The 13294-nt window shown below is 39.3% G+C and overlaps 1 protein-coding gene across 1 annotated transcript in view; it reads left to right on the plus strand.

The window, feature by feature from the left end:
- Window positions 1-326: 326 nt before the first annotated feature.
- THOC3 (THO complex 3) overlaps window positions 327-13294 on the plus strand; it is a 20558-nt gene continuing 7590 nt past the window's right edge. Inside the window, exons 1-5 of the mRNA XM_021698542.2 lie at window positions 327-637; window positions 1408-1564; window positions 3000-3204; window positions 6865-7026; window positions 7146-7246. Of these exons, the coding sequence (XP_021554217.1) occupies window positions 371-637; window positions 1408-1564; window positions 3000-3204; window positions 6865-7026; window positions 7146-7246 (892 nt within the window). The 5' untranslated portion in view covers window positions 327-370. The remainder of the gene's footprint in view (window positions 638-1407; window positions 1565-2999; window positions 3205-6864; window positions 7027-7145; window positions 7247-13294) is intronic.

Consider the following 13294-nt stretch of genomic DNA (forward strand, 5'->3'; position numbering starts at 1 on the left):
GGGATTCACCCTGGGGAAAAAAAGTCTTTCTGTTGATGGGGAACTGAGGTTTGGAAGGATAGCGTTGGCTTTCTTTTTTAATTAAACTGGGATACAAATATATCTACCAGGCGGTAGGTAAGGGGGAAATAGGCCCTAAAAACCTCAGAATCACTAAATGTGAAGGAAACTTAAATCGTAATCATTCCTATTTGAAAAGAGAGACCCCGCGCGCGCACGCTGCATGCCGGGATTTGTAGTCCCCTCCCGGATGGCCTGCATTGCGGCTGTGCAGGGAGAAGCTGCTCTTCCAGGCGCATGCGTGCGGCGGCGGCGGCAGGACTGACTGCGCTAAAAAGGCGGTGGCAACGCGAGTGGCTGGGAGCTTGCCATGGCGGTGGCTGCGGCGGCCATGGGGCCCTCGGCGCTGGGCCAGAGCGGTCCTGGTTCAATGGCTCCCTGGTGCTCAGTGACCAGCGGCCCCACACGCTACGTGCTGGGAATGCAGGAGCTGTTCCGCGGCCACAGCAAGACGCGCGAGTTCCCTGCACACAGCGCCAAGGTGCACTCGGTGGCCTGGAGCTGCGACGGGCGTCGCCTGGCTTCAGGGTCTTTCGACAAGACGGCCAGCGTATTCCTGCTGGAGAAGGACCGGTTGGTAAGCTGGCGGGACCGGCCCAGGCCAGAGAGAGGGGCTGTGGTAAAGCGAGGTGTGGTATTGAGGGAGAGAATGGGCGTGGAAAGCGGGTGGAGGCGAGGAAAAGAGAGGGGTGTGGGAATAAGGGGGTTGTGCTAGAGGAGTGTGGGAGTGACAAGGCTGGTAGTTAGGGATCTGGAGGGGGTGTGGTGGAGAGGAAGATGGTGGTGATAAGAGGGAGGTGGGGGTGCGAGGGAGTGTAGCAGTACGGTGTAAAGATGAGCGGGGAGTGGAGGCGGGGAGAGGATGAAGACTGGTGGTGAGGAGGGTAGATGGGACTGGAGTGAGGTGAGGGTGTATGAGAGTGGTAGGAAGGAGTTATGTGGTGGTGAGGAATGGCTAGGGGCTGTGGTGGTGGTGGGGTCCCTATGGTGGTAAGGAGGGCCTCTTTGAAAATAATAGGGCTTCCTGTGGGAGTGAGCAAGAAGATTGGGAACCTTGGTGGTAGAGTTAAGTGTGGAGAACCAGAAATAAGGAGGAAGGCCAGGGAAAGCAAAAGAGTAAGGGCATTGGTGTGGGAATCCAAACCTCAGAACAATTCAGAGTGATTGGAGAGGAAGGGAGGAGGGTATTGGGAACAGTTTTGGGGAAGGGGTGTGGAAGGACTGGTTTCTTTTAAATTGTCTGGATCTTTGTTGGCCACAAGGTACCTTGGTTTGAATAAGGTTAAGAAGTTGCATGTGGAGGCAGGTACTTATGTGTGAAGTGACATTTGGATTCTGTTCTTGCAGGTAAAAGAAAACAATTATCGGGGACATGGGGATAGTGTGGACCAGCTTTGTTGGCATCCAAGTAATCCTGACCTCTTTGTCACAGCATCTGGAGACAAAACCATTCGCATCTGGGATGTGAGGACTACAAAATGCATTGCCACTGTGAACACTAAAGGTGACTTTTCGGAGAGAGGGCAATAGGAAGATGAGCTATTTATAGTCATTCAATAAGCATTTCCTGAATATCTTCTCTAAGTGTGGCCTTGTGTTAGGTATGGGACATCCTGGGCTGAATAAGACAATCTCCAGCTCCCAGGACCTGTACTAGTTTTAGTGCAGGGAGAGAGACATGTGTGTTAAAAAAAACCCAACATAATATGATATGGTTCATCTTATACTGGAGAGGTCTACAAGATGGATACCTGTAATGGAAATGCTTAAGTCTGCCTGTTAGGGCAGGTAAGACCTCACAGAATTTGAGCAAAATAGTTAATAGGGATTTAGTGGTCATGGTACAGTGGGTGGATGAGGGGTGGGGGGAAGCTCTAGGAGGGAGCTGCATGTGCAGGTGTATGGAGAATTTGGGAAATTGCTGATAGGCTGGAATGGCTGATCTTAGGAATGAATGGTCTTGGTGGTCTGGGAGAAAATGACCTGGAAGTTGTGCAGTACATTTATAGAATCTACACCAGGTATTGTCCTATAAACCTTGAGGCCATTTATTATATTTCATTGACTAACATGTCATTGATTATAAGATGTACCAATATTTTATATGTTGTTAGGAAAAAAAAGAAAGTTTGTAGATAACCATGATAAACCAAAAATTTTGAGATGCATCCTGATGCATTTTAAGATACATTGTAGAGAATAAAGTGTGAAAATATATGCAGCATAGAATTGATAAAGTTGATGAAATTTTTAATTGATGTGTTCACTGTGGCCCACTGGACTTTGTTGACAAGACTTGTCCCTGGAGGTGGAATGCTGTAGTGCTTTCTCCAAGTAGACAACCGAGTGATGTGTGAGTGATTTAGGTGGTACATGGATGAACATTAAAAACCAGCTGTGTATATATTTTAATGCCTACCACAAAAAAAGAACTAGCCCATAGAATTTATTGCTAAATGGAAGCTAAACTTATTTAACTAAAATTGTTTTGAGTCAATTTTAAGAAAAATTTTGAATAAAGAAATATAGCCATTAACATGGATAGGACAAAAATTGTGAGAGTGGCATGTGAATGACTGGAGTTTGGGAAGTGCTGGTGTAAGACTAAGAGGCTTTGGAGTCATCTGGTTTAGATCTTGGCTCTATTACTTCATGGCTTTGACACTTTGGCTCATCTCTCATATCTTCCATATCTTCATATGTAAAATGGGGATAATAAAGTGTTCCTTAGAGAATTATTGTGAGGACCCATGGGGGAAATTTGTAGATGGAAGTGCTGGACTCATAATTGGTGAGTAAGTAGTCATTCCCTTCTATCGACTAGGACGTTAGTGAATGAGGTTTGGAGATAGCTCTGGTCTTTGTAGAATTAAAAAAAAAATAAACTTCTGCAAGATTATGGGCAAACAGTATCTTGCTGATTATATCTGGGTTTCCAGGGGAGAACATTAATATCTGCTGGAGTCCTGATGGGCAGACCATTGCTGTAGGCAACAAGGATGATGTGGTAACCTTTATTGATGCCAAGACACACCGTTCCAAAGCAGAGGAGCAGTTCAAGTTTGAAGTCAATGAAATCTCCTGGAATAATGACAACAACATGTTCTTCCTGACAAATGGCAATGGTTGTATCAACATCCTCAGGTGAGGGGGTTCTAGCTTAGAGACTGTCAGATTTTTGCTCTGGGTGTTGTGGTGGATACAGAGATGAATTAGATGCAAGTCTGTCCTGAAGGAGCTTAAAGGACAAATGGTAATAAAGAATCCTAACCTCTGTTGAGCAGCTTTGAACCAGGCACCTTATATTTACTGAGTCCTCACAGAAATTCTGTGGGATTGTTATTTGAGTCTTATTTGACAGATGAGGATCTGGGATTCAGAGAGTTTAAATCACTAGTCAGCTGGTGAGCACTAGAACTAGATGCACCTTGAATTATGGCAAATTTGTACCTGTAAAGTCTGTGCTTAAATACCACTTTCCCTCCAGGGAAGCCATCTTCATTACTTTCCTACCTCCCTAGGTTAGAAGCTTGTTTTATGTACTTCCTGTTGGAAGCATTTCTCATTCTATATTATAATTACATGTTTGTTTGTTTTTTTTAAAGAGTTTATTTATTTATTTGACAGAGAGAGAGAGAGTACAAGCAGGGGGAACAGCAGAGGGAGAGGGAGAAGCAGGCTCCCCACTGAGCAGGGACCCCGATGTGGGGCTTGATCCCAGGACCTGGGATCATGACCTGAGACAAAGGCAGACGCTTAACCGACTGAGCCACCCAGGTGCCCCTATAATAAATGTTTACTATCTATATCTTCCATTAGACTATAAATTCCATGAAGGTAGGGACCATGTGTAACTTGTTTACTGTTGAATCCCTAGTGCCTACTTTAATACTTGCTACACAGAGTTAGCATCTCTGTAAATATTTATTCTGTAAATGAATGAAATGTTGGAATTGAAATTCAGGTCTGTCGACTCTATTCTTTCTGCTGTTCTGGGTGGGCAGTGCAAGGCAGTGTGAAATAGGTTCTTTTAGAGAGGCTCAGAGTTTGGAATCCCAGGGAAGGAAACATTGACTGTGGGAGTTGGGGATTGAAGGATGCAGCTTTGGAGCTTGGCCTTGAAAGCTGAGTAGAATTTTAAGAATCAGCAAAAGGCAACCATACAATGGACAAAATAGGTGTCAATGAGCATGGCCTATATGGAGAGTAGTTGGTAGGTCAGAGTTGCTGGGAATGGTGGCAGATAAGGTATCTGAAGAGAGGGAAGATAAAGTTGAAATATAATCTGGGACCAGATTATATAAAAGGCTGGAAATCTGTGCTTCGCAACTTGAATTTTATTCAAGTTGGGGTTCTATAGCTTTTTTTTTTAATTTTAATTTTTTTTTTTTTTTTTAAGATTTTATTTATTTGCGAGAGAGAGAATGAGAGACAGAGAGCATGAGAGGGAGGAGGGTCAGAGGGAGAAGCAGACTCCCTGCTGAGCAGGGAGCCTGATGTGGGACTCGATCCCGGGACTCCAGGATCATGACCTGAGCCAAAGGCAGCCGCTTAACCAACTGAGCCACCCAGGCGCCCGCTTTTTTTTTTTTTTAAAGACTTTTTATTAGAAAATGAAACACAGGGGCGCCTGGGTGGCTCAGGCGTTAAGCGTCTGCCTTCGGCTCAGGTCATGATCCCAGGGTCCTGGGATCGAGCCCCGCATCGGGCTCCCTGCTCGGTGGGAGGCCTGCTTCTCCCTCTCCCACTCCCCCTGCTTGTGTTCCTTCTCTCACTGTGTCTCTGTCAAATAAAATCTTAAAAAAAATAAAATAAAAAAATAAAACACATACACAGAAAACTGCTTAAAACAACATATAGCTTGATGAAGCTATAAGAAATAGTAATTTGCTGGCCATCCCAGAAGTCCATCCATGTACTTTGTCCTAGTCCTAAATCCCTCTCCTCAAAATGAAACACTATCTTGATTTTTATAGTATTTCTTTATAGTTTTAGCTACCAAGTATGCATTTCTAGATACTCTAATTTTGTCTACTTAAAAAAACTTGGTATCTTTTAAGTGTGTTAAACTACCAGGTTGCTCTTCATCCTTCTTTTACTTATAATATAGCTGTTGGAAAACTAGACTGTTAACCTGCAGAGATTCTCCTAGTCTGGATTTTGCTGATTTTGTATGCTTATTTATTTGTTGGAATATAAGATACTTCCTCTCATTTACTGTTTGATTACTTAAGAATATAGTTCGCTTAGAAAAGGAAGGATAGATGCTTCTTTCCCTTTTTCATTAGATAATGAATTAGTTCTCTGTCGCCTCCAAAGATGATCAGCTAGGTTTTATTTTTAAGACTTATTATAAACTCATGTATTTAAGCATGGTAGATGTATTTCAGTCTATTGGAGTAATTATCCTTATGGAATCTCAAATTATCCCATCTTTAGCTAATGGGAGCCTCTTCAAGTTGTTCCTGAGTCATTTTTTTTGACATAATCCTAGTAGTCTTCAGTTTGTTGCTCTCTGGTATGACAGATATCCCAAGTTCATCTTGTATGTTTCCTGCCTCAGACCTTTAATCAGAAGCTTCTCTAAGAATCCCTGGGTTCTTTTTCTGAGAAATGATATTGGAGCTACGGATGTCCATATTGCTTGTTTGGTCATTATTTCTAGACCTTTCCAGTGGACAGAGGAAGGATGTATATGTATATATTTTTAAAGATAAAATATGTGAATTGTGAATTTATATTGATAACTTCCAATTAAAATTCAGGACTAGTGGAATTTTCTAAACATCTTCTATATTATAAATAACTCTTTCCTTCAAAACTGAGTATTTGAGTATTCTGGTTCTCAAGGACACAAGGGATTATAGAATTAGAATATCCCACAGTTACTTAATACCTTTTTCCACGTTACCCATGGAGATATCTCAGAATAACAGTATTACCACTACCACCACTAATGAGATTACTTAAAACAGTAAAATTTGCTTTTTGCATTGCTTTCCTCATTTTTCTTCCATTAAAAAAAATTAATACTATATATTATCAGAGTGTAGAGCTGCTATGTACTATGCCTTTCTTTTACATCTACAATTTCTACCAGAAGCTGTGTATGTAATGCCCATCACCAGTCCCATGCTGATAAATCTCTAGTCATCTTGATTGTCAAAGTTCATTCTTTAGATTCCTCAGGAAGGGTTCATGGAACAGTATTCTCTAAGTTCATACTTATTATAACTTATATACTTATAAAACTTACAGATACTTAATTGTGCTTAGTATTTGAGCTCTTTATAATTGATAGTCAATTTTTCTAGATATAAAAATCCTTGATTCCTATTTTCTTGCTTGTATATCTTTTTTTTTTTAAAGATTTTATTTATTTATTTGAGACAGAGAGAATGAGAGACAGAGAGCATGAGAGGGAGGAGGGTCAGAGGGAGAAGCAGACTCCCTGCCGAGCAGGGAGCCCGATGCGGGACTCGATCCAGGGACTCCAGGATCATGACCTGAGCCGAAGGCAGTCGCTTAACCAACTGAGCCACCCAGGCGCCCCCTTTCTTGCTTGTATATCTTAAATATATTACCCCATTTTCTTTTGGCATAAAGTCTTACTGTCAGAAAGGTCTGATGATCATCTAATTTTGTTTTTGTTTTTTTTTTTTTGTAAGTTCAGGAAAGTTTGTTTGTATTACAGTCTGATGTTTATTCTGTTGTCTTTGATTTTCTTCTTCAGTATGTCCTGTGGTCGTCTTAGTACCATAGTACTCTTCCCGTAGTTTAATTGCTTTCTGTCTTGTTTCTCAGCTACCCAGAGCTGAAGCCTGTGCAGTCCATCAATGCCCATCCTTCCAACTGCATCTGTATCAAGTTTGACCCCATGGGGAAGTACTTTGCCACAGGAAGTGCAGATGCTTTGGTCAGCCTCTGGGATGTGGATGAGTTGGTTTGTGTTCGGTGCTTTTCCAGGTAAGCAGCTCTGCCAGCACTTTCCTTGTTGGATAAATTAATTTAATTTTATTTTGGGTGAAATTGTGCCCTACTTTTACTGGGTTATTCTAACGTGTCCTCTGTCCACTCTGTTATAGGCTGGATTGGCCTGTGAGGACCCTCAGTTTTAGCCACGATGGAAAAATGTTGGCATCAGCCTCGGAAGATCATTTTATTGACATTGCTGAAGTAGAGACAGGTAACGGAAACCCTCACTACTGTAATGAGTCTTCTGTCTGTCACCTGTGGCCATCAGGACTTTTCCTGTCACATGTTTTCATCTTCACATTACTACTTCACCTTCATTAGCATAAATGAATTTTCTTCTTAAGACAGCTTTATTATGACCATTACAGTCAGGTCATGAGGGAGCAAAGAGTTCAGAAAGGGGCAGGTCTGAAAGAAAGTGATTTAGGAAAATATTTTGCATCGTTATTAACTTTTAGTTCTTCTATCATGATGAAATTTTTAAAATATGGAAAATAGGAGAAAGAAAAAAGTGTTACCTGTGGTCCCACCTCTAAATACAATCTCTTAGTGTTGTGGTATACTTTTTTTTCTATATTTTGCCTGTATGTGAACTTAAAAAATGCATATTTTTTTATAATCCTAGGAATTATCAAAATACATGTGATTTGCTTTAAAAACAACCAATAGAGAGCACCTGGGTGGCTCAGTCATTAAGCGTCTGCCTTCGGCTCAGGTCATGATCCCAGGGTCCTGGGGTCGAGCCCTGGATCAGGCTCCCTGCTCTGCGGGAAGCCTGCTTCTCCCTCTCCCACTCCCCCTGCTTGTGTTCCCTCTCTCGCTGTGTCTCTCTCTGTCAAATAAATAAATAAAATCTTAAAAAATTAAAATAAAAAAAATAAAAACAACCAATAGAATTTGAAAATAGAAAAGTGGGAGGAGAGTATTCATTTTACGAAAGAATTTCCTCAGCTTTACTTATTTATTTTTAATGAATAATTTTTTTATTATCAAAGTATAGTTGACCTATAATGTATATTAGTTTCATGTATGACAGTGATTTGACAGATATGCATTAGTCATTGATCACAATAAATGTAGTCCCCATTTGTCACCATACAACATTATTACAATATTATTGACTATATTTCCGTTGCTGTACTTTATATCTTCATGACGTATTTTATAATTGGAAGTTTGTACCTCTTAATCACTTCACCTATTTCACCCATCACCCCAACCTTCTCCTCTCTGGCACCCAGCAGTTTTCTTTATTTATGAATCTGTTTCTGTTGTTTATTTATTTACTTGTTTCATTTTTTAGATTTCATGTAGAAGTGAAGCCATATGGTATTTGTCTTTTCTGATTTATTTCACTTAGCTTAATACCCCTTAGGTCCACCCATGTTCTCACAAATGGCAAGATCTCATTCTTTTTTTATGACTGATTAATATTCCATTGTGTATATATGTATATCATATCTTCTTTATCCATTCATCTATCCATGGACACTTAGGTTGCTTTCATATCTTGGCTATTGTAAATAATGGTGCAGTAAACATAGGGGTGCACGTATCTTTTTGAACTAGTGTTTTTGTTTTCTTTGGGTAATTACCCAATAGTGGAATTACTGGATCATATAGTATTTCTATTTCTAATTTCTTTAGAAAGCTTCATACTGTTTTCTACAGTGGCTACACCAATTTACATTCCCACCAACAGTGTATGAGGATTCCTTCTTCTTTTTTTTTTTTTTTTTTAAAGATTTTATTTATTTATTTGAGACAGGGAGAATGAGATACAGAGAGCATGAGAGGGAGGAGGGTCAGAGGGAGAAGCAGACTCCCTGCCGAGCAGGGAGCCCGATGCGGGACTCGATCCAGGGACTCCAGGATCATGACCTGAGCCGAAGGCAGTCACTTAACCAACTGAGCCACCCAGGCGCCCCGAGGATTCCTTCTTCTTAACATCCTCACCGACATTTGTTTTTTGTTCTTTTTGATACTAGCTATTCTGGTGGGTGTGAGGTGATATCTCATTGTATGTGCATTTCCCTGATGATCAGTGATGTGAACACCTTTTCATGTTTGTTGGTCATCTATATGTCTTCTTTGGAAAATGTCAATTCAGGTTTTCTGTCCCCCCCCCTTTTTTTTTTAAAAAATTTATTCACCCATTTGAGAGAGAGAGCACGAGCAAGTGTGGGGGAAGGGGCAGAGGGAAAGAATCTCAAGCAGACTCCCTGCTGAGTGCGGAGCCTTCCGTGGGGCTCAGTCTCGGGACCCTGAGATCATGACCCGAGCCGAAATCTAGGAGTTGGATGCTCAACTGACTAAGCCATCCAGGCACCCCATTCTTTAATCAGCTTACTTTTTTTTTTCCTTGGTGTTGAGCGTATAAGTGTCTTATATATTTTGGATATTAACCCCTTATTGGATTTATTATTTGGAGGTATCCTCTCCCATTCAGTAGGTTGCCTTTTTGTTTTGTTGATGGTTTCCTTTGCTATGCAAAAGCTTTTTATTTTGGTGTAGTCCCAGTAGTTTATTTTTGCTTTTGTTTCTCTTTGCTTGAGGAGACATATCCATAAATATGTTGCTAAGGCTGATGTCCAAGAGATTGCTGCCTATGTTTTCTTTTAGGAGTTTTATGGTTTCATATCTCACTTAGGTCTTCAATCCATTTTGAGTTTATTTTTGTGTCTGGTGTAAGAAAGTCGTCCAGTTTCATTTTTTTTGCATGTAGCTGTCCTGTTTTCCCAGCACCATTTGTTGAAGAGACTGTCTTTTTTCCATTGCATATTCTTGCCTCCTTTGTTGTAGTTTAATTGATCATATAAGTGTGGGTTTGTTTTGGGGCTCTCTATCCTGTTCCATTGATCTCTCATTTGTCTATTTTTGTGCCAGTGCCATACTCTTTTGATTAACTATAGCTTTGTAGTATATCTTGAAATCTGGGATTGTGATACCTTCAGCTTTGTTCTTCTTTCTTAAGATTGCTTTGGCTGGGGCACCTGGGTGGCTCAGTTGGTTAAGCGACTGCCTTCAGCTCAGGTCATGATCCTGGAGTCCCGGGATCGAGTCCCGCATCGGGCTCCCTGCTCGGCAGGGAGTCTGCTCCTCCCTCTGACCCTACTCCCTCTCATGCTCTCTGTCTCTCATTCTCTCTCTCTCAAATAAATAAATAAAATCTTTAAAAAAAAAAGGTTTCTTTGGCTGTTCAGAGTCTTTTGTGGTTTCATACAAATGTTAGGATATTTGTTTAGTTCTGTGAAAAATGTTGTTGGTATTTTGATAGGGATTGCATTGAATCTGAGAATTGCTTTGGGTGGTGTGGACATTTTAACAATATTAATTCTTCCAGTCCCTGAGCATGGTATATTTTTCTATTTGTGTCATCTCCAATTTCTTTCTTCAATTACTGATAGTTTTTAGAGTATAGGTCTTTTCCCTCCATGGTTAAATGTATTCCCAGGTATTTTATTCTTTTAGGTGCAGTTGTAAATGGGATCGTTTTCTTAATTTTTTCTTTCTACTACATCATCACTAGTGTATAGAAATGCAACAGATTTCTGTATAATAATTTTGTTTCCTGCAACTTTACTGAATTCATTTATTCTAATAGTTTTTTGTGGAGTCTTTACAGTTTTCTATATATAGTATCATGTCATCTGCAAATACTGACAGTTTTACTTCTTTCTTACCAATTTGGGTGCCTTTTTTTTTTTTCTTTTTCTTTTTCTTGTCTGATTGCTGTGGCCAGGACTTCCAGGACTGTGTTGAATAAAAATGGTGAGAGTGGACATCCTTGTCTTGTTCCTGATCTTAGGGGAAAAGCTTTTAGTTTTTCAGCATTAAGTATGATGTTATCTATGGGTTTTTCATATATGGTCTTTATTATGTTGAAGTATGTTTCTTCTAAATCCATTTTGTTGAGTTTTTATCAAGAATGGATGTTTATTTTGTCAAATGCTTTTAGTGTGTCTATTGAGATGATCATATGATTTTTATCCTTTTATTGATATGATGTATCACATTGATTTATTTGGAAATATTGAACCATCCTTGCATCTCTGGAATAAATCCCACGTGATCATGGTGTATGATCTTTCTAATGTATTGTTGAATTTGGTTTGCTAATATAGTTTGTTGAGGATTCTTGCATCTATGTTCATCAGGGATATTGGCCTGCAGTTTTTTGTTTTTTGTTTTTGGATTTTTTTTTCTTTTTTTTTTTTGGTAGTGTCTTTGCCTGGTTTTTGGTATCAGGGTAAGGCTGGCCTCATAGAATGAATTTGGAAGTTTTTCTTCTTTGCCTATTTTTGGAATAGTTTGAGAAGAATAGGTATTAAGTCTTCTTTAAATGTTTGATAGAATGCACCTGTGAATCCATCAGGTCCTGGACTTTTGTTTATTGGGAGTTTTTTGATTATCAGTTCAATTTCATTACTAGTAATTGGTCTGTTCAAATTTTCTCTTCTTGATTCAGTTTTGGCGAATTTATCCATTTTTTTAGGTTGTCCAATTTGTTGGCATATAATTTTTCATAGTATTCTCATAAAACCCTTTGTATTTTTGTGGTGTCAGTTACTATTCTTTTTCATTTCTGAATTCATTTATTTGAGTTCTCTCTCTTCTTGATGAGTCTGGTAAAGGTTTATCAAATTTGTTTATGTTTTTGAAGAACCAGCTCTTGGTTTCATGGATCTTTTCTGATGTTTTTTAGTATCTATTTCATTTATTTCTGCTCTTATCTTTTTTATTTCCTTCCTTCTACTAACTTCGGGCTTTGTTCTTTTTGTAGCTCCTTTAGATATAAGGTTAATTTGTTTATTTGGGATTTTTGTTTCTTGAGGTAGGCCTGTATTGCTATAAACTTTCCTGTTAGAACTGCTTTTGCTGCATCCCAAAGATTTTGGATTGTTGTGTTTCCATTTTCATTCGTCTCCGTGTATTTTTTAATTTCCTCTTTGATTTATTCATTGACGCATTGATTGTTTAGTGGCATGTTGTTTAGCTTCTGTATGTTTGTGTTTTTTCCAGTTTTTTTCTTTTTCTTGTAATTGATTTCTAGTTTCATATCGTTGTGGGTCAGAAAAGATGCTTGATAAAATTTCAGTCTTCTTAAATTCATTGTAACTTGTTTTTTGGCCTACCATATATGATCCATCCTGGAGAATATTCCATGTGCACTTGAAAATAATGTGTATTTTGTTGTTTTTGGATGGAATGTTCTGTGTATCTCTGTAAAGTCCATCTGGTCTAATGTGTCATTCAAAGCTACTGTTTTTTTGTTGATTTTCTGTCTGGATGATCTATCCATTGATGTAAGTGTGGTGTTAAAGTCCCCTGCTATTGTTGTATTACTGTCAATTTCTCCTTTTATGTTTGTTAATATTTACTTTATGTATTTAGGTGCTCCTGTCTCCTATGTTAGGTACACAGATACTTAAAATTGTTACATCCTCTTGTTGGATTGATTCGTTTATCATTATTTAATGCTTTTCTTTGTCTCTTGCTACAGTCTTTGTTGCAAAGTGTATTTTGTGTGATAATTTTTCTTCCCCCCCGGTGGGCAGCAAAGCAAAGTTTATTGAGTGATAGCAAAGTGATAGTACAAAGTTCCTGAGGAGGGAGGGGACCCGAGAGGGTTGCCTTTGTCTGATAAAAATATTGCTACCCCAGCTTTTTTTTTCACTTCCATCTGCATGGAATATCTTTTACCACCCCCTCATTTTCAGTCTGTATGTGTCTTCAGGTTTGAAGTGAGTCTTGTAGGCAGCATATAGTTGGGTCTTGTTTTTTCAGCCATTCAGTCACCCTGTGTCTCTTGATTGGACCATTCAGTCAATTTACATTTAAGTAATTATTCATAGGTATGTATTTATTGCCATTTTGTTCATTGTTTTCTGTTGTTTTTGTAGTTCTTCTTTGTTCCTTTCTTCTCTTCCTCTCTTCCCTTGTGGTTTGATGGCTTTTTTTTTTTTTATGTTATATTAATCACCATACATTACATCATTAGTTTTTGATGTAGTGTTCCATGATTCATTGTTTGCGTATAACACTCAGTGCTCCATGCAGTTCGTGCCCTCTTTAATACCCATCACCAGGCTAACCCATTCCCCACCCCCTTCCCCTCCAGAACCCTTAGTTTGTTTCTCAGAGTCCGTAGTCTCTCATGGTTCGTCTCCCCCTCTGATTTCCCCCCCTTTATTCTTCCCTTCCTGCTATCTTCCTCTTTTTTTTTTTTTTTTTTAACATATAATGTATTATTTGTTTC

The sequence above is a fragment of the Neomonachus schauinslandi genome, chromosome 7 (assembly GCF_002201575.2).
Source record: "Neomonachus schauinslandi chromosome 7, ASM220157v2, whole genome shotgun sequence".
In the NCBI taxonomy this organism is placed as follows: Eukaryota; Metazoa; Chordata; class Mammalia; order Carnivora; family Phocidae; genus Neomonachus; species Neomonachus schauinslandi.